The sequence below is a fragment of the Stegodyphus dumicola genome, chromosome X1 (genome assembly GCF_044657685.1).
Source record: "Stegodyphus dumicola isolate Sdum_Otavi_A_Nest chromosome X1, ASM4465768v1".
NCBI lineage: Eukaryota > Metazoa > Arthropoda > Arachnida > Araneae > Eresidae > Stegodyphus > Stegodyphus dumicola.
The window spans coordinates 220,783,231-220,810,175 of record NC_140780.1 but is presented as its reverse complement, the minus strand read 5'-3'; the positions used below and the strand labels follow the sequence as shown (position 1 = coordinate 220,810,175).

Below are 26,945 nucleotides of genomic sequence, written 5' to 3'. Positions count from 1 at the left end.
CGCCGCTCCTCGGTACAAAGAAAGAAATACAATTTGCATAACATCGAACAGATATATATATATTATACTTTTCTGGAGATTATGAGGGATATAAATTGAGATGACTTAAAAATTTGAGTTGATTTGTCTCTTGTAACTTGTTTTTTAACACATTGCAATTTACCTGCTTGCAAGGTTCTGGCATGAGATTTCAAGAAATCTAGCAGATCATTAAGTGTTGGTCATTCCTCACTCTTTAATGTTCTTTCCCACTATCCTCTCATCGAAGAATCTAATTTAAATTGCATTATTAACATTAAAATAGTATCCGCGAACTGCTCCACTTTGAATCCTAGATTTTCATATGAAAATGCACATTCTCTTACGGTGTCTACTAATGCTAATAACTGACTAGGAATTTCAGATTGTAAATTTGATAAATAAAAGATTTTCTTTAATAATGATGAAAGTAATTGTCTCTTATGTGAAAATCTTTGACACAATAAATGCCACGCTATTTCGAAATTTCTGTCACAAATAGTTAAAAGCTTGAACAATCCACAAAGCATCTCCCTTTGAAGAACCCTTTAAATATTGTAGCTTTTGTGTACCCGATAAACGGTCATTATCCACTATCGCCATTTTAAATAAATCAAAAAATTATAACCATTCTTCAGCACTGCCACTAAATACAGGAAGAGTTAGCTTAGGTAAGCGTGTACTCGCTATTTCACAAGATTTACTTTCCACACCAATATGTTTAACATTCTTAACTCTGGTTAGCGTTAAAATTAGCTCATCAACAGTATCTTGTATGACCTACTGCTCTTCTATAAAGACATTAATATCTTTTTCTTCACACACTACAAAAATATTACTAAAAATATCTGAAAGTTCAGTCATTACATTATTTAATCTAGATTTAAAAAGTTCTAACTGATCAACATCAGCAGGATCATAAGTCACTGTAAATTTCTCCTTTAGTTTACTGAATTTAGCTTTAGCTACATGCTTCTTAGTCTTAAGCATTGTAAATTCCATTATATAATAAGAAAGATATAGAAATACACTAACTCACCAATTTTACTGCAACTCCGTAGCCAACGAACCAAAAACATGTACGTTCCGTCATTTAAAAACAGTGGATTGTAAATTGACTTGATATTTCCTCAGTGTAGAACCCAAGAAACTTCACAGTCATAATGTTGACCGAAATTTCTTTATTCGCTTTCAAACATTAAGTTGGCTGAGTAACAAGGAAGAACACATTGAAACCTCCGATTTCAGTAGCGGCTCACCGAGCATACTAACAAAAAGCTTTAAAATCCTAACAAATTTGCATCTGCGCCGCTCCTCGGTACAAAGAAAGAAATACAATTTGCATAACATCGAACAGATATATATATATTATACTTTTCTGGAGATTATGAGGGATATAAATTGGGATGACTTAAAAATCTTTATTCAGAAAAGAATTACTTTATTTACAAAAAAGCTGGTTTTTAGCAGTACTTTTATTTTTGATACAATTTTTTAAAAAGATTTCTAACAATAATGTTTCCATATTTAATAAACATTATTTTATGCCCTATTTGTGTGTCTGCTGACCAAAATTTCAATGATTCAAATATTGCCACTATGCAATAAATGAAGCAGATATAAACCCAACACATCTGTTTCACTTTAATGCTTTATAAGACTTCAAAACTTCCAGAATGATATAAAACCAAAAAACAAAACCATTAATGACTTTCAGTGTCATTAATACACTGAAAGTGATTGACACTGAAAGTGTAATTAATGAAATATTTTAAAATTTTTTACCTTGTTACATTATTTTTGATGTCATAACCCTGCCCTTTTGTGTGTTTGATGATACACATTGCTTTGAGTGCGAGCACTGTTTTGTATTTAATTTCATGCTTTCTTCTCTTTAGTAAGTTAATATGAATTACGTATACTGTTTACTTCAAACTTCTAGCAATCAAATTTTACTTGAAAACATCTTGCCAACATGTCTTGTCCACAAGTAAAAAAGTTGCCAAAAAGGATCATACTCTTATCTGCTCCATGATATTCACCATGAAATTATTTGAACCTATAACATGACATCTGGTGCAAAAGAATATATAAAAAATTTACTACAATTTAGAGTTTGTTTATAATGTATGTTTGTGATATGGAAAAATATAATACAGAAGCATTTCTGCTTATCTTGCCTTTTAACAATACATGGGAGAGATTTTCATGAGAGTTGACGTGCGATTTCTCTTGAAATTTGAAGGATTAAAAACTTAAAATTTTTCTATGCAATTATTTGTTAAATGTATACAACACCATATTTTTATCTTTTGAGCATTTTTTTAATAAATAATATCTATGAACTTTGAATAAACTCGTGAAAAAATACAGCATTTTTTTTAATTCACTATTTTTTATATAAAATTTTGCATTACATCATTTTTCATGGCAATTGCCTAAAAATATTTCTCATAAACATTTTGTTGTTTTGACAAAGTTCTCTCTAGAATTATGCAGAGTTTGAAAGAAATTGGTTTCTTAAGATTTTGCTCCTCCTGTAACATTCAGAATAGTAAAAGTGCAGTAATTAGAATGGAATAATAAGTGCATAATTAATTTCACCATTAATTCTCCTTTATATTAATTGATTTGTCAGTTTAAAAAAGATAACAAGCGAAAATGGAGGATCTGTATATTTTCTGGTTTTGATGGAAATGCCATTTGAAAGAATGGTTAAATAAAATAAATCATTAATTTGAGGTTCAAAAGAACTCCAATAGATCGAAGAACAGTTAAAATAGTTCCCTTTTTTTCCAAGAAATGCAGTTATGAATTAATTCATTCTCATCTTCAAAATGATGATTGAATTACAAATGATAAATTATATAAAGAATATCAGTAAAAGTAATATAAATATAAGATTAATTCCAAAAGTTTAACAACAACATGATTTGAAAACCTGGGTAATATTTAATTTGAAACGGCTATTGGATTTTTCAGGTATTGATTTGTTACACTAATTATACAGGAAAATACACACCTAGAACTATTTACTTACAATGAACATACACAAAATGTTCTGATAAATTAAAAATCCCCCCCTTAAAATAAGTAGAAGATCCAATGCCTTCATTGCATCTTCCAACATATGGCTAGAATAAAATTATGATTCTGCACTGAAATATTTTTTCACTGAAACAGTCTAGATTAAATTTTAAGCTTCACAAATTACTAAAATGTATTAAAATATGAATTCTTTATAAAATTAACAAGCACATCAAAGAAATTTCATGAATTACTCACTGAACATTTTCTATATTCCCATCTGCAAGTTTCACCAGAGCTAAAGCTCCAAACGAAGCACCAATTGCCTGCAAAAAGAAAATAGTAAATAATATGATATTTGCTGAAATTTATAGAAAAAATATATGAATAAAAAAACCTAAATGCTTAGAATAACAATTGCTATTTTGTTTTTAATGTCTTTAAGCCATTTTTAACAGTCGGAGAAAGAGTATAAAACCTCTAATAAAAAATAAAATAAAAAAAAAAAAAACTACACTATTATGACACATATTTTATATTATATACAGTAAGTATAATACATATTGTACTTAAGTTTTAAGACAGAACTCGGTTACAGTCGTACAACATATGGGAAATGACAACGTCACATTTCCCATTGCAGTTGGCCTATTCACAAATTTAAATATTTTTATGCATAAAAGGGCTGACTTATGACATACATTAGGTTTATACGTACACTGCTCAAAAAAAAAAAAAGAAAGAAAAAAGGGGGGGACAGTTCTATATCTCTCGTTCTACTGGGCCGATTGACAAAATTCAAATTGTGTTCTTCATGTCTCGAAAGTGCGACTTGGGATATATATTAGATTTATATATAGCACTATTCTAACATATGTATTTTGACCCAAAATCGGACTTTTTCTGAAATAACATACCAATTTTTTTACATATTTCGATTCTACAACTCAAATTACGCCTAAATATGAAATTTTGTAAAATTTGGAGCAAAATTTACGGAGAAATTCACAAATTTATGTTGGCATTTTTTTTCAGTTTGCGCCAAGAATAGTTCACTTGGCGAACATCATAATATATGGCAACCTAGTTTCCTTTCACGTGAGAGGGAAAAAAGTCACCATCGTTCCTTTTTTCCAAATAATATTCTTTTTATTATATTTTTAATTATAACTGTTATTATTTTAAGTAATTTTTTCTTTTTCAAATTTCATTTTAATTGTTTAACTTGCATGGTTTTTTTCGAATAGCTGTTTTAAAAATTTCTATTTACCTATTCGAACTGCGTAAATAAAGATGCAGCGTTTATTTTTTTTCAAATAGTTTTCTTTACATATATATTTTTGTCATAGTTATTATTTTAGGTAATTTTTAAATTTTTATACTTTTAATTGTTTCTGTTGCATTGTCTCTTCAGAAAATTGTTTTAAAATTTTCTATTTATTCCTTCGAACTGAGCATTTTAAATATATACATTACTATAAATTTTCCAGAATTTGATTTTATTTATTTGAATTGCATTTCTTTCAGAAGAATACTTTGCAACGCAGACTACGATGCGTTTGAAAACTGCATATATTAAAAGAGAAAATACAGTAAAGCACAGTTAACACGTCTTTCAATGTTCTGTTCAGAAAAGATATATATAAATAAGAGAGATGTATAACCGACATTTTAACTTAGGATGACTTGCATACACTGCTTTAAACATTTTTATGATTGTGCATATTGCTTTACAGAATTTTATCCTACATTTGGTTTCTTAAAATGTTATTCATATTTTAGTCAAATATTTTATTTTTGAAATCCCAAGAATCAAATATCATAAGATTAAACGGTTTTAAATTTAAAAAAAAAAATACAAATACTAAATTTTATGAAAAAATTTATTTTTTCTTCTCTTTTTATTCAGGCATTCTACTTTATGCGTGCTCTTTTTCTTTAGGCATTCTGCAAGTATATTAAAAAGAATCTAACTTTTCGAAATACCTTGGTATTTCTGACAATCATTTTAAATAAAGTTATCGCCTTCCATTTCATAAAGGCCCACAAACGGCAGAGCGGTAAAGTCGCTGAACACTGGTAGTTCACTCCGGGTTTCGAATCCCAGTAAACAGGCTGGTTGCATGGGCATTTTCGTGGATTTTCTCATGTGTGCCGTGTATGACAGCTGGTTTACCTAAGAAAGTTCTTCACGACGTATTTGGTCAGAGCTTTTGTCAGTCTTTAGAGGCTAAATATTTTGAAGGTATGAGAAGAAAGGAAAGACTGGTTTCCTCAAGAGGTTTTGGTTTATTTAATTATGACAAAGCACACTAGGGCTATCTGTCGAAGGGGAGGGATGCCTTCGTGGAGGACTTTCTAAGGGAAACTGGCTCGCATACATCTTACACACGGGGAAAACCAGGAAAACTCGCATGCAGCCAGCCCGTTCGCAGGATTCGAACCTTGGAACGAACTACCAGTGTTCAGTGACTTTACCGCTCAACTGCTGTTTCATCAGGAGGAAAAAAAAACATCTTTAGGTGACATCCACACACATCACTGGATAAACTCCTGAATCTTCAAATAATTCGACTGAGAAAATCATGGGATTCTCCATTTATGATATGATGTTCTATAACGTAATTTAAATTTACACAACCATATAGTCTAAAACCAGTCGCTCTTCACTTTAATCTGCAATGATATTATTTTTGTCTTTTCTGTTAACACAAGCTCAATTGATGGACTTTGCTGGTGTACACATTTAAGTGTTTTCCCTTTGAACACCTAAATTCTTTGAAGTATCCTGAAAGTATATTCAAAAGCGTCCAACTTTTTTAACCCCTTCGCGCCGACTGTCACGTATACGTGACAACAACGAACGCACTTACCTACCGGCCGACACGCAGGCGTGCCAGAGGATTGTTCCATTCTCTACCGACTGTCACGTATTTGTGCCAGTACTTTGGAACGTTTTTCAAACTATAATTTCTGCCACAAGATGGCACTGTATGCCCATATGGTTTCAGATACATGTAAATTAGACCTTCTACTCGAAATGAGAGAAGCATGACTCACACGTGTTTTTGATTATATAAACAAAAGGGGAAATAAATGTTTCCGAATGGCGTGATTTATGACGTCTCTTTAAATCGCACTTTATTCGCACGTGGTAGTTGTTTACTGTAAGTAGAGAAGTTTTATTTGCTTTAAAGCGTTGGGTATTTCGGTTTGCAGTTCAGTTTTTAGAAAATAATTAGATCTTGTTAGACGTGAATTCTTTGTTTTTACCGTTGCAATGTCGAAGCGTCGAAAATGTTTAACAGAGAATGAAATAGCAGAAAAGATGCAAAATATTTCAGATATTGATTCTGAAAGATTAACTAAAAGACATTTTCCAAAACTTTGTTCAGAAGAGAATGATAAGAAAATGAGACGACGATGCTTCGTTTGTTCACATTCCCGGAAAAATCCTCCAAAACGGCAAATGAGTTATTACGAGTGCAAGGAATGTAATGTAGGACTGTGTGCAGATCCCTGTTTTCAAATTTTTCATACGAAAAGAGAATTTTAAGTAATATATTTAGTTTTCAGATGTATAATGTTAAAATTCATAAAATGGTGAGTAATTAAAATAAAATGTGTAAAATATGCATTTAAACAAGAAATAAGGTAGTTAAAGTATATATATAAAAATATTTATAAAGCATAAGTTGTTTAAATACTCTATAGAGCGGAAATTTCATGGATTTTAGGCTTAGTAGCAAAAAAGCCCCTGGCCCTGGAGAGATGCTCGCGTAAGACACTGCCGGCCTCAGCGATAAGCGCGCGTTTTCGCTACCCGGCTCGAAGGGGTTAAACATCTTGGTATGTCTGACAGCCAAATTTCCCTGCAAATTTTTGCTTACTTTTCTCCCTAATTTTCTTCTTTCATTCTACAGTTATTTTCAGTGCTCATACAAGAAAATTAAGATTTTTTGATTGCTAGACTTCCATAAATTTTGCATTCTTGTTAATTTTTTAAAATATCAATTACATAAATTGCGTTTCAGCTGAAGACAGCTTTTCATTTTCTAGTCATTTTAACCATAAATAAAGTTTAAAGCGAAGTCCAAAGGATAAATATTTTAATTAAAAGATTTTTGCTAAATGACAAAGAAATAAAACAGTCCAGTAGGGTTTATTCTATACCACCGAGTAACCTGATTCTTATATCGGCTGAAACAATCTAAATAATATTAAAGATCATGTTTTTTTCTACAATGTATAAGGCGAGAAAAAAATTAACTTCTTAAAATATTCTTTCTAAGAGAATTAATATAAAAGATTATATTTATATATATATTTTTTTAAAGCTGGGACTTGAACCAAATTGTCAAACTTTTAAAGTTTAATTTACATGGTGGTTATAATTAAAGTTCCAAATTGAAATGGTTATAAAAGGAAAACTACCTGACCAAATGTTATCAAACTTCGGAATCGTGTAAAGGAGGTTATGGGAATTTATTTTCCGCGGGGAGAAAAAAAAAAAAAGAGTTTAAAAACTCACCACAAGGGGGAAAATGGCACTGTATACAATATTGTTAAATGAAATAAGACATGAAAACATCTGTTTAAAATGTGTTTAATAGTTTCCGAAACGTGTTACAAAGCATGTTCAATGTAGCATCCAGCATTTCCAAAAGCAAGTTAAATCCTGTTACTGCATTCTCAACAGCAGCTAGCTCTTAGCATATCAGGAGGAATGTTACGGACATGTCAGTGTATCACATTTTTCATTTCTGCCAAATTGTTTAGATTATCATCATAAACAGTGCTTTTGAGATAACCCCATACGCAAAAGTCACAGAGGTTGAGATCTGGTGGGAAGAGGGGAAGTGTCGGCCTGTAAGACGTTCATTCATGAAATGTTGCCTAATTAACTGTGTGACACACGTGAGGTGGGGCCCAGCCCTGCATAAAAATCGTAGTATCTAAAATGCCACGTTACTGCAGTTCATGTATCACGAAACATTTTAACATTGACTCTTATGTGAGCTGCAATCACAGTGGTCCAGCTGTTGACTCCTCTTCAGAGAAAAATGGTTCGGTTATAAAACTAGCTGTCATTTAACACTAAACAGTGTGGAATGACTGCTATGCAAACGAATGCAATGGAACTAGATAGATAACATGAGACATTGCTTTGGCCCAAATCGATTAAAAGCGTTTTGAATCAGTATCTTCATGTTTTAGGGCCGAACTCAGGCTTCAAAAATTACAAATTAGCGATCTGTAAGAAAACGATTTCCAGATTGTACGCACTTGTGCGAGTGATTTGCGATCTCACATTTTCAAATCGCTAATTCGTGGTTTTCACGGACGAATTTCTCACTTACACGGATGGCGGACTTGACTTTTATCGAATTTAACGCCTTTAAATGGTAATTTGCTTACTTCAAAGTTTCTTAAGGGTATACAACATATTAAACCCGTGTAACAAAAGGTTAAGTTAGATTCCGACCCATATTTCGTTTAACAATATTGCATACAGCGCCATTTACCCCTTGGTGGTGAGGTTTCGAAATTCCTTTTTTTCCCGGAAAATAAATTCCTATGACCTCCTTTACATGATTACCAAGCTTGATAACACTTGATCCAGTAGTTTTCCTTTTATGACCGTTTTCAATGTGGAATATTAATTATAACCACTCTGTATATTATTAAATTTTAATTTGAAGCTATGCGTTATATGTATACCATGCATAAATTTTTCGCTTTTATGGAAAAATAAAGAACCGAAGCAAATATAAACGGATAATGGACCAAAACTGAAAAAATTTCCCCTCCCTCCGAAAATCAAATATTGAAACTTCGACCTTGAATTTATTGGGTTATCGAAATATTTAATTTGACTTATCTTCTAAGTCCTAGTTCCGACAACAATTCCGAATTACTTAAGCTGAAGTAAAAGATTTAGTATATATTCACTGTATGATAATAAAGTAATCAGACTGTAATAAAAATAGATTGTAGAATTTACACTGATGCAACTTTTTGTCTGACTGCACAACATGTAATGAAAGAGAAGGCTTGTAGAGATCTGTTTTTGACATGCCTCTAAAAGTAGATGTCATACTCCTTTTGTCTCTTCAATGTCAAAAAACTTTCCTTTGAGAGGCAACTTTAGTTTTTGGGAAAGTAAAAAAATCACAAGAAGACAAATTTGAAGAACATGCAGGATGATTGAATACACATACTTATTTTCGGAACACAAGCGGTTCTCCGACTTGTTATAGAATAATGAAAACATGTATTGCCATGCAATACAAAACATTTGGAACACGTTTTCTGACTGAAAACGCCATTTACAAGTCAACTGCTCGGGCAATTGCAGAATCGTTTTGATCCTGAGCTTGTAAGACAAACCTAATATCACTGGATTTAAACACTTCTTTAATCTTCCGAGAATGTTCCTTCTTTAGCTCATATTTCAAGAATATTAAGTGAATACAATTATTGCAAAAGAAATTGAATATTCATTTGCACTACGTCTTGGCAGTTTATTAATGAGTTAACAAAACTTAAATTCTGCTTTTTGTGTCTAAGAATACAACAATATTTTAAATATTTACAAATAAAGATTAATTTAAAATTAATAAATAAAAACAAATAAAGATTAATTAAAATTAAATTGGATATTAAATTGGAGATTTAATTGGAGCCTCTCCAGTTGCCTAGCATTTAAAGATTGTTAAATACTAATTGTTTGTTGCGAAGTCTAACCCAGGCTGCATGGTTGGTTTTCGTAGTTTTCTAAGTTCTCTATAAAAGCATCTTAACCAAATAGATCCCATGTTCTTTCTATGTTCAAATAACTAACAAACCTAGTTTAAGCGCTATTTTCAAGTGAAGTTACTAGCAAAACCCGAATACTCATTAAAAATCATGTAGCTTGCCAATCGGGAGTAACATGAAAGATACGGCGCCAATAATTGAATTGCTGTTACGGTACACTGTTTCTAAACTTAGATGGTCATTCCTTAATTAAATAGCCCACCAGCAGCCGAGCGGTAAAGATGCTGAACACTGGTAGTTCGGTCTGAGGTTCGAATCCCGCGAAAGGGCTGGCTGCATGGCGTTTTTGTGGTTTTCCCCATGTGCAACGTTTATACGAGCCAGTTTTCCTTAGAAAGTCCTCCTTGAAGGAATCCCTCCCTTTAGGCAGATAACCCTCATGTGCTTTGCCATAATTAAATAATCGAATTCAATCCAATCCAATCCGTAATTAAATATAATTGATTTGTAACTTCTACTAGAGCTGACGGTAAGAATTGAAGTGTAAATAAATAATATTGTGTGCAATCTTGATTAATATAAAATTAAAAATATTTGCATAGAAAAATATTTTCATTCAGACAGAAAGTTTATTGAAATATTTGCAATTACTTTATACGAAAGATTTATTAATAACCGTAATAATTATTTATTATATTACTAATGATTAGGATTCAGTTCTTGACAACTACATTCTAAATTAGAATTTTAAGGATATATTGAAAATACGCTATGCAGAAAAATACATTTTAGGATAAAAATTTAGTTGATTTTTTATGTTTTAAAACTTCTTAAATTCATTTAAGAAACATCGTATCCTCGTTGTTAATTGATTCCAGAATGTTGGGTGTCGTTTATATAATTATTCTTACTTGTCCAAAGAACCTGCTGACTTATCCAGCCATTAAGTAGTTGCAGATCATTTCTACATAACCATTGAACTTCCATTAATTCAGTCTCTAGAGGGCTGTATGTTTATATCATAATTTGACTTTTATAAAAATGTTTATTCTAAATTTCTAAATCTTATGTTTCTATAAAAATATACTGTGCTTTAAAAATATGGATGATAGTATCAGCCGCTCTTTCAGCCACTTCATAAGCAACAGTTTCTTTAGAATAAATTATGCAGTTAATGTCATAAAATTCAAATGAACATCAAACGAAAATTCTCAGTTTTAGACAATTCGATTTAAACAAAGTTAAAGTAAAGTTGCAGATGATAAAACGCTGAAGATAAAAATTTACTCTTATTTTCTTTAAAAAAAAAAAGGAAGAAAGAGAGAAATTTTTTAAAAAAAGTAGTTAAAAATTTGAATAATATCATCTGTAATTTTTTAAAAAATAGCTTTTCATATAGTATTAATAAATATTTATTAAGCATCATTGAGGGAAAATATTTCATATAATTAATTCTCCGTAAAATTTTACTTGAAATTTAAGGTTAAAAATAGCTGTGGCAATTCACTGTAACAAAAATCCATAAACCACATTTGGCGTTATTATCGCTAAAAAAAAAGATGCCAAATTTCAAAACACGAAAATACGTAAATTCGTGTATATCTTAGAAAATTCTGAATAAAAAAAGTCTAATTTTTTGCAGATATGCTTAAAAATACACCTACTTTACGATGATGGTAAAAATTTTATAGGTTATAATTCAAAATGTTTTTCGAAAAATATATAAAAAGTATTTAAAAATAGAAATTTAAAAAATAAAACATAAAAAATGGATAAATTTTATTTGGAATAAACTTTAATTTCGAAATGTGAAAGAAAAAAATAATAAAAGTTTAATAAAAAAAGAGATATTAATAAATATTTACCTAATTCAATTAACATTGAGGAGCTAAAATTTTGAGAGCTAATATTTTAAAAACTAGTCATACGATTTTTACAAAATTTGGTATTCTGGCATAATTTGAGTCATAGAATCGAAATATGGAAAAATATTGATATGTTATTTCAGAAAAAGTCCGATTTTGTGTCAAAATACCTATGTTAGAATAGTGCTATATATAAATCTAATATATATCCGAAGTCGCACTTTCAAGACATGAAAAACGCAGTTTGAATTTTGTCAATCGGCCCACTAGAACGGGAGATATAGCAATGTCCCATTTTTTTTTAGCAGTGAAAAATACAAACATTACATGTTTCCTATAATAAACTGTATAATAAGGAAATTCGCCCCAGATATCAAAGAAAAATGTGTTGATAAGTAAAAAGAAAAAAAAAAAAAAAAAAAAAAAGGTGTATGGGTCTTGGAATTTTCTATCATTTTCGTACTTTGTCATAATTAAGTAATCTACCATTTAATTCTATGAACACTTTAATTTCTATATAATGCTAAGAAATCTTCAGAATAAAATAAGGAAATCAAACTAAAACTATTAATAAATACAGCAATCTCCCACTATCATGGGTATTACACTCCCTGTAGTGTCGCTTTGGTCGCATTGATTTATTGTGTCATCATTTAGTTTCTGATTAAATTGAAAAGTAGCTGAAACATTTAAGTCCCCATGGAAACCAAGAAAATGATGATCGAGTTTTTTTGTTTGTGAGATTCGATGTGAATAAATGTAAATAAAAATTCCAGATAAATGTAAATAAAATATTAATTTTATCAGAGTTAGAAAAGTATCACACCAGATGCTTCACTGGTTTACCCAGGTGTGATCCAATTCTACTATGGCTGACAACGAATGCAACAACTGCAGCTGTTGCCAGAGTAAGCATCAAAGTTCCTTCTTTTTAGAAACCAAATTCAAAAATATGGTTCCTTCAACTAGAAGCACAATTTGAGAAAGTAACAGTAGACCAAACAAAGCATGCTTATGTGATAAGTTTGATGGAATCTGATATTTTGTCACAAGTATCTGATATTTTGGTTAGTCCACCACAAGATGGCAAATATCAGGCAATTAAGGACAATTAATTTCATTATATGCAGACCAGAGACTCAAAAGACCCCCAAATTACTGAGTGAACTAGAACTCAATAATAAAAGACCATCTCTGTTGGTGAGTGAGATGCATAATTTACAAGGTGACAAAGCAGCAGATACTTTCCTAAAAACACTGTGGATCCAGAGTCTACCATTTAATAATATGTAGGATTATAGCTGCCAGTGGTGAAGATTTGTCAAAAAAAGTTGTTGATGGCTGATAAGATTTGGGAATTAAGTCCTGTTACCCCCCCTCCCAAATAACCATCCATAACTGTAGACAACGGAATGATTAAAAGTTGACAAAACAGGTTAGTGAACTCAGCTTAGCTGTTTCTACTTTATTCAGACAACGGCAGTTGTCCCTATTATAGTTCCTGATCCAAATCACGAGATAGGAGTTATAGCAGTAACAGATCCAGTGATATCTGTTATCAAAAAAAATTTAGTGGCAAGTGACTTAAGTATAAACAACTGCATAACTTCTCATCAAGACCACAAACAAACAGCTTGGAAAATCAGAAACCCCATCTCTCATTGACGATAAAGGGACAAGGCATGGAGCTCAGTTGTCTTTTCATCAGCAATAAAGAATCAGCTACCCAGTTTTTAACAGATATTGGGGCAGAACTATCCATTATTCCTCCATTACCTGCATATACAGGAATCATCTCAAAATTAGAACTGTTTGCTGCAACTGGCATGAAAATCAAAACATACAGCCGGACAAACATACAGACAGAGCCACTGATCAGAACAGATATGAACTATAAACACTTCATGCTGCAAAGTGTTGAAAGTTAGCTGCAATTTATCAGACCCATTTAGTGTCATAGCTTCATGTAGGTTTGTTGGAGTAGTAACTCAGCAAATATACAGTTTTTAATATAAAGCCACTGAAGTATCAGAGATGATAGGTTGTTTTATGTTATTTTTATGTTTTGTCTTATATGTAAGGAACAAAGTTTTACATTAATTTTTACATATTTTGTGTTGTATCTTGCATCCATAATAAGCATTAAATAAAGCAGATAACTCACCTAACATGTGGAGATAACTTCTAAGGGTGAGTAGTTAGTTAGAAATAATTAAATTATGTAGTTAGATATCTTAGTCGTAATAGATTTACATCATTACATTTTTTTTACTTTCCAAAAATATCTATTAAAAATCACCAAGAACATTTTACAGCAGTTATAATTTATGATACTGTTTTTAAAATTATATTAACATAAATATACATTAAAAGCTATAAAACAAATATTTTAAAGCAACAACAAAATTTTAATCTGAAACAACAAAATTTAAATTTTTTAATTTGAAAATTTCCAGATATTTTAGCTAATTTACATCAATTTTCTTCTCTTTAGCATTTCTAGGAAGTAGCTATTCATAATAATAATTCCTTAAGTAAGGTTGAGAAGTTTTCGTATCTGAAAACATTTTTGGGAGGTACTGCCTTGTCAGCAGTTTCGGGATTTTCGTTAACAAACAAAAATTATGATTCCTCAATTAAGCTGTTAAAAGAAAGATTCGGAAGGCTAGATTTGATTATAAACTCGCACATGAATAAACTGTTGCCGATTGATTCCGTTAACACATGCGCAAATGTTCCAGCATTGCGAAGAATGTATGATACGATTGAGATTCAAATTCGATCATTAAAGTTTTTAGGTGTTGCAGCAGAAACTTATAGTAGTTTACTTTGAACGGTAATACTACAGAAAATTCCAGAAGAGCTAAATTTGTATTGCATTAGACAACGCGAATGGCGTGAATCATTTGATATAGAGCACTTAGTTGAGGTTTTGAGAAAAGAGGTAGAAATAAGAGAAGCATCTTTTTTATTATCAGATTAAAAAAACTTTAAGCAAAATGAAATTCCCTTTAGTAATAGAGGAACGAGTCAAAATTATCAGAAAAATTTTGTAGACTCAAAACGAAACATTTCAAAAGCGCGCATTCCAACAGCAGCTGCTTTAACACCCATAGCGAATGAAATGCATAGTTTTTGTTCGGATAAATCTCACGAAACACATAAATCATAAATGTTCTTTACCATTAATAGAAAAAAGAAATTTGTTAAAATCACAAGGGCGATGTTACATTTGTCTGAAACATAGACATACCTCAAAATTTTGCTGGAAAAAGGACCAGCTCTGTAAATTATGTAAAAAACTTCACAATTATTTAATATGCGATAAGGCTGAACCGACAAATAATGCAGCTGAATTAAATAGTAAAGAAATGAACAATAGCTTATCTGCGGTACAGTCATTGCATTGCATTGCATTGCTTCGGAGGAAGTAAAAGGGAATCTGTAAACAAAACCGAGAGCGCCGAAGCATCGTCCCCGGTTTTACTACAAACATTCAGCGCTATAGTAAAAACAAATAAAAGGAGCAAAATCTTGAGGGTGTTAATAGACAGCGGGAGTAACAGAACATTTATCAGAAGGAAAATTGCAGACTCATTAGGATTGAAGGCTACCAGATGTGAAATGTTCGAAATATATGGGTTTGGTAGCGAGCGTAAACCTAAACAGCAGTATAATATAGTTCAATTTGATTTGCGGAATAGAACCAACGCAAGTAAAACACTCCGCATAGAAGCAGTGGCAATTGATGCGATTACGCATGACCACATAGAAGTTACTTCAAAGTGGGTCAGAAACATGGCTCTAAGTAAGGGAATAGAATTGGCCAACATTGGAAATACGAAGGAGATACACATGTTGATCGGCTCAGATTACATTTGAGAAATTTTATACGAAAGAAACATAAGATTAAGGAAATGATTAGCTATTACGGACAGTTTGTTTGGGTTTGTAATCCAAGATAAGGAAATGGGATCGGATAATCATGGAAATTATGATGAGACTTGTTTAAACCATACCTCTGTGAAGGAACAAACAGATTTTGAAAGAGTTCAGAATTTATGGGATTTGGAGGCTATAGGAATAAATCCGGAAAAGGAAATTTCGCGATCAGATGCAGATGTCATAGATAGTTTTGAAAGAAATACCACGTTTAAAAATGGGAGGTTATGAAACTAAATTATTATGGAAGGAGGGTTGTAACACATTGAACAGTAATTATGAAGTTGCAGAAAGACGTTTGATAAGCTTAAATAATAAATTTAGGCATGATCCACATTTGTATTTTCGTTATAAAGAAATAATTAATGAGCAGCTAATGGATGGTATTATTGAGCAAGTTGCATTTCATGGAGACTGTGATAGGAAAATTGGTTATTTTAGGCCTCATCATGCTGTAGTATGCAAATGAAAAGAAAGTACGAAAGTTAGGATTGTGTATGATGCATCGTCGAAAGTTAGGGATGGACAGTCGTTAAATGATTGTTTAGATAGTGGTCCCAACCTTAATCCAGATTTGCTCAGGATTATTTTAAGATTTCGTTATCACCCAATTGCGTTTTGTGCTGATATTCAAAGAGCATTTTTAGAGATTGGCATAGCAGAGGAGGATCGAAAGTTTTTGCAGTTTTTATGGAGAAATGAAGGGGGAACCGAACTTGATTTCAATGGTTGTGATATCAGAATTTTACGAATGACACGTGTTCCTTTTGGTGTGAAATGCAGTCCTTTTATTTTGACAGCAACTATACGACTTCATTTAAAGAAATATGCATTTTCACACAGTGAAGCATGTTCTATTTATAAAGAACTTTATGTTGATGACTTAATAAGTGGGGCATCAACTGTTGAAGAAGCAGTATCACTTGCAAGAGACTGTAAATTTATACTGAGTGAAGCAAACATGAATTTACGGCAGTGGTCTTCGAATTCAGCTATCCTTAATCAAAGATGGAAGGAAACCCAAATGGAATGTTGGACGCCATCGAATCAAAGAGATATACCGTTAAAGGTATTAGGATTGATTTGGGACAATGATAAGGACACCTTGAAGATAGATCTGAATCAATTTACAAAATTTAAATATGTGACACCAACAAAACGTACAGTTCTAAGTGCATGTGGCACGTTGTTTGATCCATTAGGTTTAATTACACCATTCAGTGTTAGAATTAAATTGATAGTGCAGAATCTTTGGGAAAATGGCTTAAAATGGGATGAAAATATTCCAGCAGAATTGGAATCTATGTTCCAGGTGTGGTGGAATGAAGTATCCGAGCTTGAGAGGCTTGTCATACCTCGACTATATTTTGATGAGCTGGAGATTCAGCAGTTGAAAGTACATATATTCTCTGATGCAAGCCCAAAGGCATATGGTGCAGTCGCATATTTCAAGATTAGATACCACGACAAATGTACGACAAGTTTTATAATTTCAAAATGTCGTCTAGCTCCACTGAAGAAAATGACTTTGCCGCGATTAGAACTACTAGGAAACTTGATTTCCGCACGATTGTCTGATTATATGCGATACACGTTTTCTTCTCTGAAAGAAAGTGACATTTTCATGTGGACAGATTCCACAATATGTCTACATTTGATTAGAGGTGTTGCAAATGATTGAAGCAATTTGTCTGCAATAGAGTGTTGGAAATCAAAGAAAAGACAAATCCATCGAATTGGAATTTTTGCAACGGAAGGCTGAATCCTGCAGATAAACTTACTAGGGGAGTAAGTGCACGATCTTTAATTAATGATGAAACATGGTGGAGAGGCCCCTTGTGGCTAATAGAAAGTGATGTTCCAAACAGTGAAGAAATACCAAATGCTAATATTGATACATTTGAAGCGGAAAAGGAGAGAAAAAAGAACTGTATTGCTTTACCAACATATGTTGAATGTACCAATAGCTTGTTAAATTTGCACAGATACAGCGACTTATCTAAGGTTCTTCGAATCACTGCATACGTCCTACGGTTTATTAATAACTGTAAGAAAAATTCTGAAAGGTGTACAGAAGCGCTAACTGCTGAAGAACTCGCAAGTGCTGAACGCTATTGGATTCGATTTATACAGCGAAGTGAGTTTGAAAAGGATCTTATTAAATTGACACGAAAGGAAACACTTAGTTCCGATTCCAAATTATATGGTCTAAAACCGATCCTGACGGCAGGACTCGTATGTCTTGGTGGTAGATTACAACATTCTGATTTTCAGTTTCAAGAAAAGCATCCATGGATTATACCGAAAAAATCGAGATTTACTGAATTCCTAATCAAAAGAGAACATGAGAACTTGCTTCATGCTGGTGTTTCAGATACACTCACTCAAACTCGAGAAAAGTATTGAATCATCCGAGGAAGACAAGCCATAAAATCGTGCTTGAATAACTGTTTCGTTTGCAGGAAATTTAAGGCTAAAAAGGGCACTCAAGTGACTGCTCCATTACCAGCGAATAGAATTCATGAAACGAATCCCTTTGAAATCACAGGTGTTGATTTTGCTGGACCTTTGTTTACGAAAAATGGAGACAAGGTTTATATTTGTTTGTTTACTTGTGCAGTCACACAGTTCATCTTGAAATTGTTTCTAGCCTAAGCACCAAATATTTCCTTCTAGCATTTCATCACTTTGTGTCAAGAAGAGGTGTTTGCAGAACTATAAACCAATGCCAAAACTTTTAAAGGTGCAGATGTAGAACTGAAGAAATTATATGCAAATATTGTTGATCCATCTGTGCAAAATTATTTTGGTATAAAAGGAATAAGATGGCATTTTATTGTCGAAAGAGCAGCTTGGTGGGGTGGATACTGGGAGAGAATGGTGAAGATGACAAAGGGTATTTTGAGAAAAGTGCTGGGAAAGGCTTCAGTTTCCTTTGAAGAATTACAAAACATTTTGACAGAAATAGAATGTATTCTAAATTCTAGACCACTTACTTACGTTTACAATGATCCATCAGAGCCATTCCCTCTCACTCCTGCTCATTTCCTAACTGGAAAACGCTTAACATCCTTAACGCACCAGGCTGGTCATGTTAAAGAACATGTTGCAAGTAACAAAAGAATTTTAATTAAAAGATATTTGTATCGGGAGAAAATTTTAAATGATTTTTGGAGACGATGGAAAAGAGAGTATCTTCTATAATTAAAGGGTGCAAATTGTTTTAAACCTGTTAATGTAACCACCGATTTTAATATAAATGATGTAGTTTTGATAGGGGATGACAAACTACCTCGGCAGCTGTGGAAGTTGGGAAAGGTGATGGAATTACACACAAGCCGGGATAACAAGGTAAGAAGTATCACAGTGAAAACTTCTTCAGGTTTAATAAAAAGGCCTATCCAAATGCTATATCATTTGGAGCTTGGAAAAAGATATGAATGATTGTTTTCAGAATTTTCAGGTATCTATTTAGTATTTCTTTACTAATTGAAATTTGTTACTTGTGTTAGCTATTGTTTGATGATAATTGTTTTCTTTTCTATTTACATTTAGCTTGTGGTAGTTAGTAAGATAAAATGCATAGCAGTAGCTAGTATGATGATAATGTCCTTTATATACAAGGTATCCATGCTATGTTGTATATTACAAGTTTTGTAAAAGTATAAGATGTACTATTTTATTGTAAGACTTTGAATTTATGATAAATACCTTTGTCGCGGGCCGGAGTATGTTCCAACTAAAATTCCCTAAAGGGATAAACTGATGTTGGTTTTTCCGTGGCGGGGGGGGGGGGAATATAGTTAGAACACGTAGGAACGAGGATGTGCTAACATGCATAGATCCGGCACTGTGCCACGTATGATGTTTCATATTTGTTTCAATAATGTTGTTATTGTTTTCAATAAATAATCAAAAGGCAACTGCTGTGAATTAAATGACTCAACACTTCAGAACGAAGATATCACAGCCTGAAAGGAAATTTTGATGCGTCTTCTGGCTGGTTGACTTGTTTTAAGCAGCGACATGGAATTCGAGAAATTGGACTTCATGGGGAGAATATATTAAGCGTAATAAGCTAAAATATTAAGCGTTAGTTAAACATTTCCTGCTGTTTATTTTACATTTTATTGTACATAAAAAGATTTTTCAAAGTTTGAGTGACTGTTTTCTTATTTGCTACCCGTTTTTAGCTTTTTGCGGATTATCCGCGTTTTTTGTTATCCACGGTTGCCACGGCATGCAATTCCGCGTATAATTGGGAGTGTACCTGATTGACAACATATTAAGGTTTAACGAATTTTATTCTCAGTTTGAAGTAGCTAACCATAAAAATGTGAATCTTAGTAATGTAGAGAAGTTTAGTTATTTAAAATCGTACTTAACAGACGAAGCTGAGGTAGCTCTACGTGGTTTAGCATTAAGCTCTGAAAACTATGAAATTGCCTTGAACATATTGAAAGAACGCTTTGGTCGAAAAGATATTATTATAGATGCACATATGGCAAGATTTTAAACTTAAGTCCAGTACAAAAATCATATGACATTGTAGCGTTGCATAGACTTTACTCAGAATGCGAAACACATATTCGAGGATTAGAAAATAACGGAATTAATCCTAATAGTTACAGTTGTCTATTGTATCCAGTGTTGTTAAAATCGATAAACAAAGTTTGTCGTTAGAATTTTCTCGTAAAGCACATTCAGAAGATGAAAACAAAATATCTGATTTATTGGAATTTTTAAAGACTGAAATTCAGTGTCGTGAACGTAACGAGTACTTAAGTAGAGACTTTAATTTAAACACTTCAGATTCGCGATTGGAAACTAAATTTAATCCTTTACAAAAGCCTAATCAAAAGTATGGAAGATTTAATAAAACCAAAGCTGATTATAGCGGGAAAAATAAATTAAATTCGAACATTCCTACTACTTCTGCATTTATTGTTGATGTGAAAAAATGTATATTTTGCACAAAACCGAAAATAGAGCACGATTCTACCTCTTGTCCCTTATCGGTAGAACAGAGAAAATTAGTTCTTAGAAAATATGATATACGTTATGCCTGTCTTTCGAAAGGGCACGTACATAAGCAGAGTAAAACAAAAACTATTTGTGGAATTTGTAAACGTTTTATGCATCACGAATTGATTTGCAATCAACCCAATGTTTATTCTTCTTCCCCCACTCTGGAGTCTCATCAGACCGTCGACTCGAATAAATTAAATGTTGTGTCTTCTGTAGCATGAGTGAATGAATCAGATGATTGCGACATACTACTTGAAACTTGTTCAGCAGTATTAATAGGCAGTAATAAACATAAAGAGATTAATATTTTCTTAGATAATGCATCACAGAGATGTGTTTTGAGAAAAGAAGTAGCCGTAGAAATGAAACTATCCATAATTAGACAAGAAAGTATAGCTGTTTACACTTTCAGCTCTAGAGTGCGAATACAAAAAATGTATGATTTAGTTCGGTTTACACTTTGTAATTTATGTGATTCGGACAAGAAAATAATGATTGAAGCACTTTTGACTGACTATATTTCTGGATCGCAGTTTAAAGTATCTCATAACAAATTAATGCAAATACTTTCGAGGAAGAGCATTCAATTGTCAAACTTAAGTAAATCGTCAGGAAATGAATTGTCTCTGCTTATTGGAGCACAGTATTTTGGGATATTCATACGGGAGAAAAACAGCGATTAAACAAATCTTCATATTTGATTGATACTCTGTTTGAACGGTTTGTTCAAGGTCGAATCCCTCCATCAGATTTAAATGCGAATCGGGATATTTCTATCATGAAAATTGAATGTTGTGCCGCATTAAATGAAAAACTAATGCAGTTTTGGCAGTTAGATTCAATGGGGATAAATGATACTCACAGTGGAGATTTCAAATTTAATGAGGAATTTATTTCTCAATTCGAAAGTAATTTAAAATATGAAAATGGAATGCATACAACTAAATTATTCTGGGACGGTAAACCAGAAAACTTGTCTAACAACTTCGCGGTAGCAAAACGAAGATTTCGTAACTTAAGTGTAAAAATGAAAAGAAAAGGATTGGCTTTATAATGAATATAAGAATACAGTTAAGGATCAATTAAAACTGAATATCGTTGAAGAATGCTCTTCCGGCTTAGAAGAGAATTCTTATTATATGTCTCATTCAGCTGTAATAAGAACGGATAGGGACACTACCAAAGTCAGATTATTTTTCGATGCATCGTCAAAAGGTAATGGGAGCAAATCTCTTAATGAATGCTTGAATCCTGGGCCACTGTTGAATCTCAGAATTTTGTACATAATCTTGCGATTTTGTGAATATGAATATGCATTCAGCTGTGATATTCAGGGAGCATTTTTGACCATAGGAATAGTGGAAGAGGATAGAGACTATTTATGTTTTTCTGGTTTCTAGATGACAGTGATTCAAAAACTTACAAGATTTTACGAATGACTTGCGTTCCCTTTGGAGTGACATTGAGCCCATTTATCCTTGCTGCGACTATTAAATACCACATTAGAAAATATAAACTTGAACAAAGTGAAACTTGTTAAATGCTTGACTCGGCACTTTATGTAGATGATCTTTTTTACAGAGCAAATATAATAGAGAAAACTTTGGAACTTTCACAGAGTGCTGTAAAAATTCTTAAAGATGCGAACATGAATGTAAGAAAATTTAATATTAATTCAGATGAGTTGAGAAATTTATGGAGTGAACGAGGTTTGTCTGATGTGATGGAAACTAAGGAACGTCCTTTGAAGGCTTTAGGCATAATATGGAACACCGAAGAAGATACTTTTAAGTTAGATGCAAAACCTCTACTGGACATGATCTGTGATAAGAAGAATTCAAAACGAAGTGTACTTCAGACAGCTTCGAAGTTATTTGATCCTATGGGAATTGCATCACCTTTTATTGTTCTCATAAAATTATTAATGCAAGAAATATGGGAACTTGGTTTAGGATGGGATGATGAGCTATCAACTGAATTGAAGAAAAAATGGGATAATTTGTGCTCTCAGATTTATCTGTTGAAAGATTTGACAATCGAAAGAAAATATTTCTCCATATCATGGAAGCTGGTGAAAAAATTAGAACTACCTCGAAAATTTTATTTTTAGCAAAAAAATTATTAAAAATTGCTTATTAAATTTTAAATTAGCTCTGTACATTTTATTTAATTTTAATCATTTTTACTTTAATCTTTAATTATTTTAATGAATAATAATAATTAATCATGAATTAAATGAAGAATAATTATTAATTAAATAACAGAACATGATCCTGTTATTTGTGTCATTGGTTACTATTTTTGTGTCGATTATATAAGTAACAGAATAGCAGGATCAGTTACGGTATCGTAGCATCATTATGTTAAATCGATTCAGAAAACATGAAACACATGAGGAAACAAAGTCTTATATACTCCCTCTTTTTAGGGTGACTAGGTATTAGGTGGCCCAGTCGCCAAATCCTGGTAGTGATGAATTGTTGTCCACCACCTTTTATTTCGAGCGCCCCTTGTAAAGCTTTTTAGAACTCACGAAACTGAAGAAATCCGATATTTTCTGACACTTCTCCTAAAGCTTTCGGAGCAGTTGCATACTTCCGTTATGTGTCAAGTGATGATTGTATTTATACAAGTTTTATCACTGCAAAATCTAAAATCGCACCGCTTAAAAGGTTGACATTACCAAGGCTTGAACTTATGGGAGCTGTTATTGCTTCTAGACTTTTCCAATATTTGAAAACAAATTTTAAATTTTTTGTGCCTAAGGTATATATGTGGACAGATTCCTTAATTGCTCTTCATTGGATTAAAGGGAAAGCTTCAAAATGGAAACCTTCTGTATCGAACCGTGTATCCGAAATCCAGTCTAGAACTGATCCTGCTGATTGGAATCACTGTAGTGGGCAGGATAATCCTGCAGATTTCATATCTCGAGGAGCTACCGTGTAAATGTTTGTCCAATTCGATTTGGATGCAAGGTCCAGAATGGCTTTCGTTGAAGAAAAGAGATTAGCCAAAAGGCTCTAATTATTAAATTTGTCTAGAGATTTCTCCAGCAGTATTGGGTTGGCAACTAAGTAATTGCGGATTTCACTCATAGATGGCTTCAGTTGAATTTTTAGGGTTACAGACGTAGTACAAATGTAAAACACATTTTGTTATTTGATAGCTGGCAATTCAGCTGTCAATCAGTAAAAAAGGTTTCTTGATCGATTGCGTAGTTTTCGTTTAGCGTTCGTTGAAAAATGGAAAATCAAAAGGAACATTTTCATCATATTTTGCTTTTTTATTTCCGCAAAGGGCAAAACGCATCGCAAGCTCATAAAAAGTTATGTGCTGTTTATGGTGACGAAGCCTTAAAAGAACGGCAGTGTCAAAATTGGTTTGCAAAATATCGTTCTGGTGATTTTTCACTCAAAGATAAAAAATGCTTTGGTCATCCAATTGAAGTTGATGACGACCTAATCAAAGCAATAATCGATTCGGATCGTCACAGTACAACACGTGAGATTGCAGAGAAGCTTCATGTGTCACATACATGCATTGAAAATCACTTAAAACAACTTGGCTATGTTCAAAAACTTGATACATGGGTTCCTCACGAACTGAAAGAAACGCATTTAACTCGACGCATTAACAGCTGCGATTTGCTAAAGAAAAGTAAGGAATTTGATCCATTTTTAAAACGACTGATAACTGGCAACGAAAAATGGGTTGTTTACAACAATATCAAGCGGAAAAGATCGTGGAGCAGGCCAGGTGAACCAACTCAAACAACATCAAAAGCTGATATTCATCAAAAGAAGGTTTTGTTATCAGTTTGGTGGTATTACAAAGGAATTGTCTACTTTGAACTCTTACCACCCAACCGAACGATCAAAACTGATGTCTACATTGAACAACTAACGAAATTCAACAATGCAGTAGAAGAAAAGCGGCCTGAATTGACAAATCGAAAAAGTGTTGTATTCCATCATGACAATACAAGGCCACACACATCTTTGGTCACTCGGCAAAAATTATTGGAGCTTGGTCGGGATGTTTTGCCACATCCACCATATAGTCCTGACCTTGCACCATCTGATTACTTTTTGCTTCAATCTTTATAGAACTCTTTGAATGGTAAAAATTTCAATAATGATGATGATGTCAAATCGTACCTGATTCAGTTTTTTGCTAATAAAAACCAGAAGTTTTATGAACGTGGGATTATGATGCTGCCTGAAAGATGGCAAAAGGTCATTGATCAAAATGGGCTATACATTACAGAATAAAATTATTTACTTCCATGAAAAAATTGTCTTTGATTTTCTAAAAAAAATCCGCAATTACTTAGTTGCCAACCCATTATATTGAGAAAAAAGAAGTAAACTGGAAGAAGTATTGTCTTTTGTGTGCGAAGTGCAATTGAATTTGACACATTTAATGGATTTGAATAGATATAGTAGTTTAAGAAAATTGTACCGTGTTACAAGTTGGGTACTATGATTTATACACAACTTTAAATTTAAACTAAATGATGTGGTGAATTAACGAGGCTGAAATTATCTGGACAAAAACTGCTCAAAGTGAAGCTTTTGCAGAAGATCTGTCCTCTTTGAGACAGGGTAAAACAATTTCTAGGACATCCTCTATTCTAGAACTAAATCCCTTTTTTAATAATGACGGGATAATGCAGGTTGGTGGAAGACTTCAGAAGTCAAGGCTTTCTTACTTTCAAAGACACCCAATTATCATGCCCTCAAAACATCACTTTGTGAATTTATTAGTGTGGGATACACACAGCAAAATGTTTCACGGTGGAATTTCTGAAACTTTGATAGATGTACGCGAAAGATACTGGATAATTAAAGGAAGACAAACTGTTAAAAATATCATAAGAAAATGTATTCTGCGTAAACGATTTAATTCTTCTCCTGGTGAGCAAGTTACTGCTCCTTTACCAGTATACAGAACAGAAGAATTACATCCTTTTTCTGTAGATTTCAGTGGAAAACTTTATACCAAAGACAGTGATGAGAAAAACTACATCGTGTTGTTCACTTGTGGAGTAACGCGAGCTCTTCATTTTGTTTAGAGTTTGTTGGCAGCATGACCACAGAAACATTTCTTCTTGCTTTTCGATGATTCATTGCTCGTTGAGGTCTATGTTCTCAGGTTTTGAGGGACAATGTCAAAACTTTCAAACGATCAGAGTTTGAACTTAAAAATTTGTGGACTGTCATTAGTCATCCAACAGTAAAAGACTTTTACGCCTCCCACAAAATCCAATGGTGCTACATCGCTGAGAAAGCTGCGTGGTGGGGTGGCTTCTATGAAAGACTAATTAAATCTGTAAAACTTGCTTTACGAAAAATTACTTTATCTCGAGATGCGTTAGAAACTCTAATTATTGAAATTGAAGGCGTTTTTAACTCTCGTCCTTTAACTTATGTTTAATTCATGCCTCTAACTCCAGCTCATATGCTATTAGGGCGCAGGGCAAATAGTTTGCCTCCTGCCAGGCTTCATTTTGATTCTAATTTAGGAAAATGCTAATTAAAAGTAATAGGAAGTAATAGGAAAATGGTAATTAAAAGATTTAATTATCGAGAAAGACTGGTAAGTATGTTTTGGAATAAATGGAAAAATGAATACCTATTAATGCTGAGATCTTTTCACTGTGTTAAACCTTCAGGTAAAATTACTGAATTTAAAGGTAATGATATTGTATTAATTCATGATGAAAAGCTACTTAGGCACTTTTGGAAATTAGGCAGAGTTGTAACAGTATTTCCTGGCAGAGATGGAAAAGTAAGGTATTGTGAAATTAAAACAGATACATCAGTTATTAAAAGACCTGTGCAGCTTTTATATAATCTTGAAATAAATGAATAAATTTAATTGTTTATTAATATGTATTATTGTTACAGGACTATTCAAGATATGTGATGAATGATTTGTTTATATAGTAACTAAGTGTAGTTTCTTTAATATGTGAATTGATTGAACTTTACATTGTAAGAGTTTCTTTTGTTAAATTTGTATTAATGTAAATGTTTGAATGAATCCCTGGTCATTCGGGGGGCAGTCTGTAGAAACTGTATTGCACCAGATGGCGTTGTGTGCGCTTGAATTCCCTGGACTAGTGCAGAACCTTGATGACTGAGAAAGATGTAACACGAATGCGAAACACTAAATAAAGTTTATATGTGCTTCCATTTATTGTAAATGTATTTATTGTGTCATCAAATAAAATCTAGAGAAAGTGACAAAAGGCGAGAATGCGTCTGACAGGTAAGTGAAATTTCTTTATAATTTATTACT

At 32.6% G+C, this 26,945-nt stretch overlaps 1 protein-coding gene across 2 annotated transcripts in view; it reads right to left on the bottom strand.

Annotated features, from left to right (window-relative positions):
- The window catches only part of LOC118184316 (xylosyl- and glucuronyltransferase LARGE2s-like), a 131,396-nt gene that overhangs the window by 93,331 nt on the left and 11,120 nt on the right, over nt 1-26,945 (bottom strand). For both annotated transcript variants that reach the window (XM_035353969.2, XM_035353970.2), the window contains exon 4: nt 3,304-3,371. In XM_035353969.2, the coding sequence (XP_035209860.1) occupies nt 3,304-3,371 (68 nt within the window). The remainder of the gene's footprint in view (nt 1-3,303; nt 3,372-26,945) is intronic.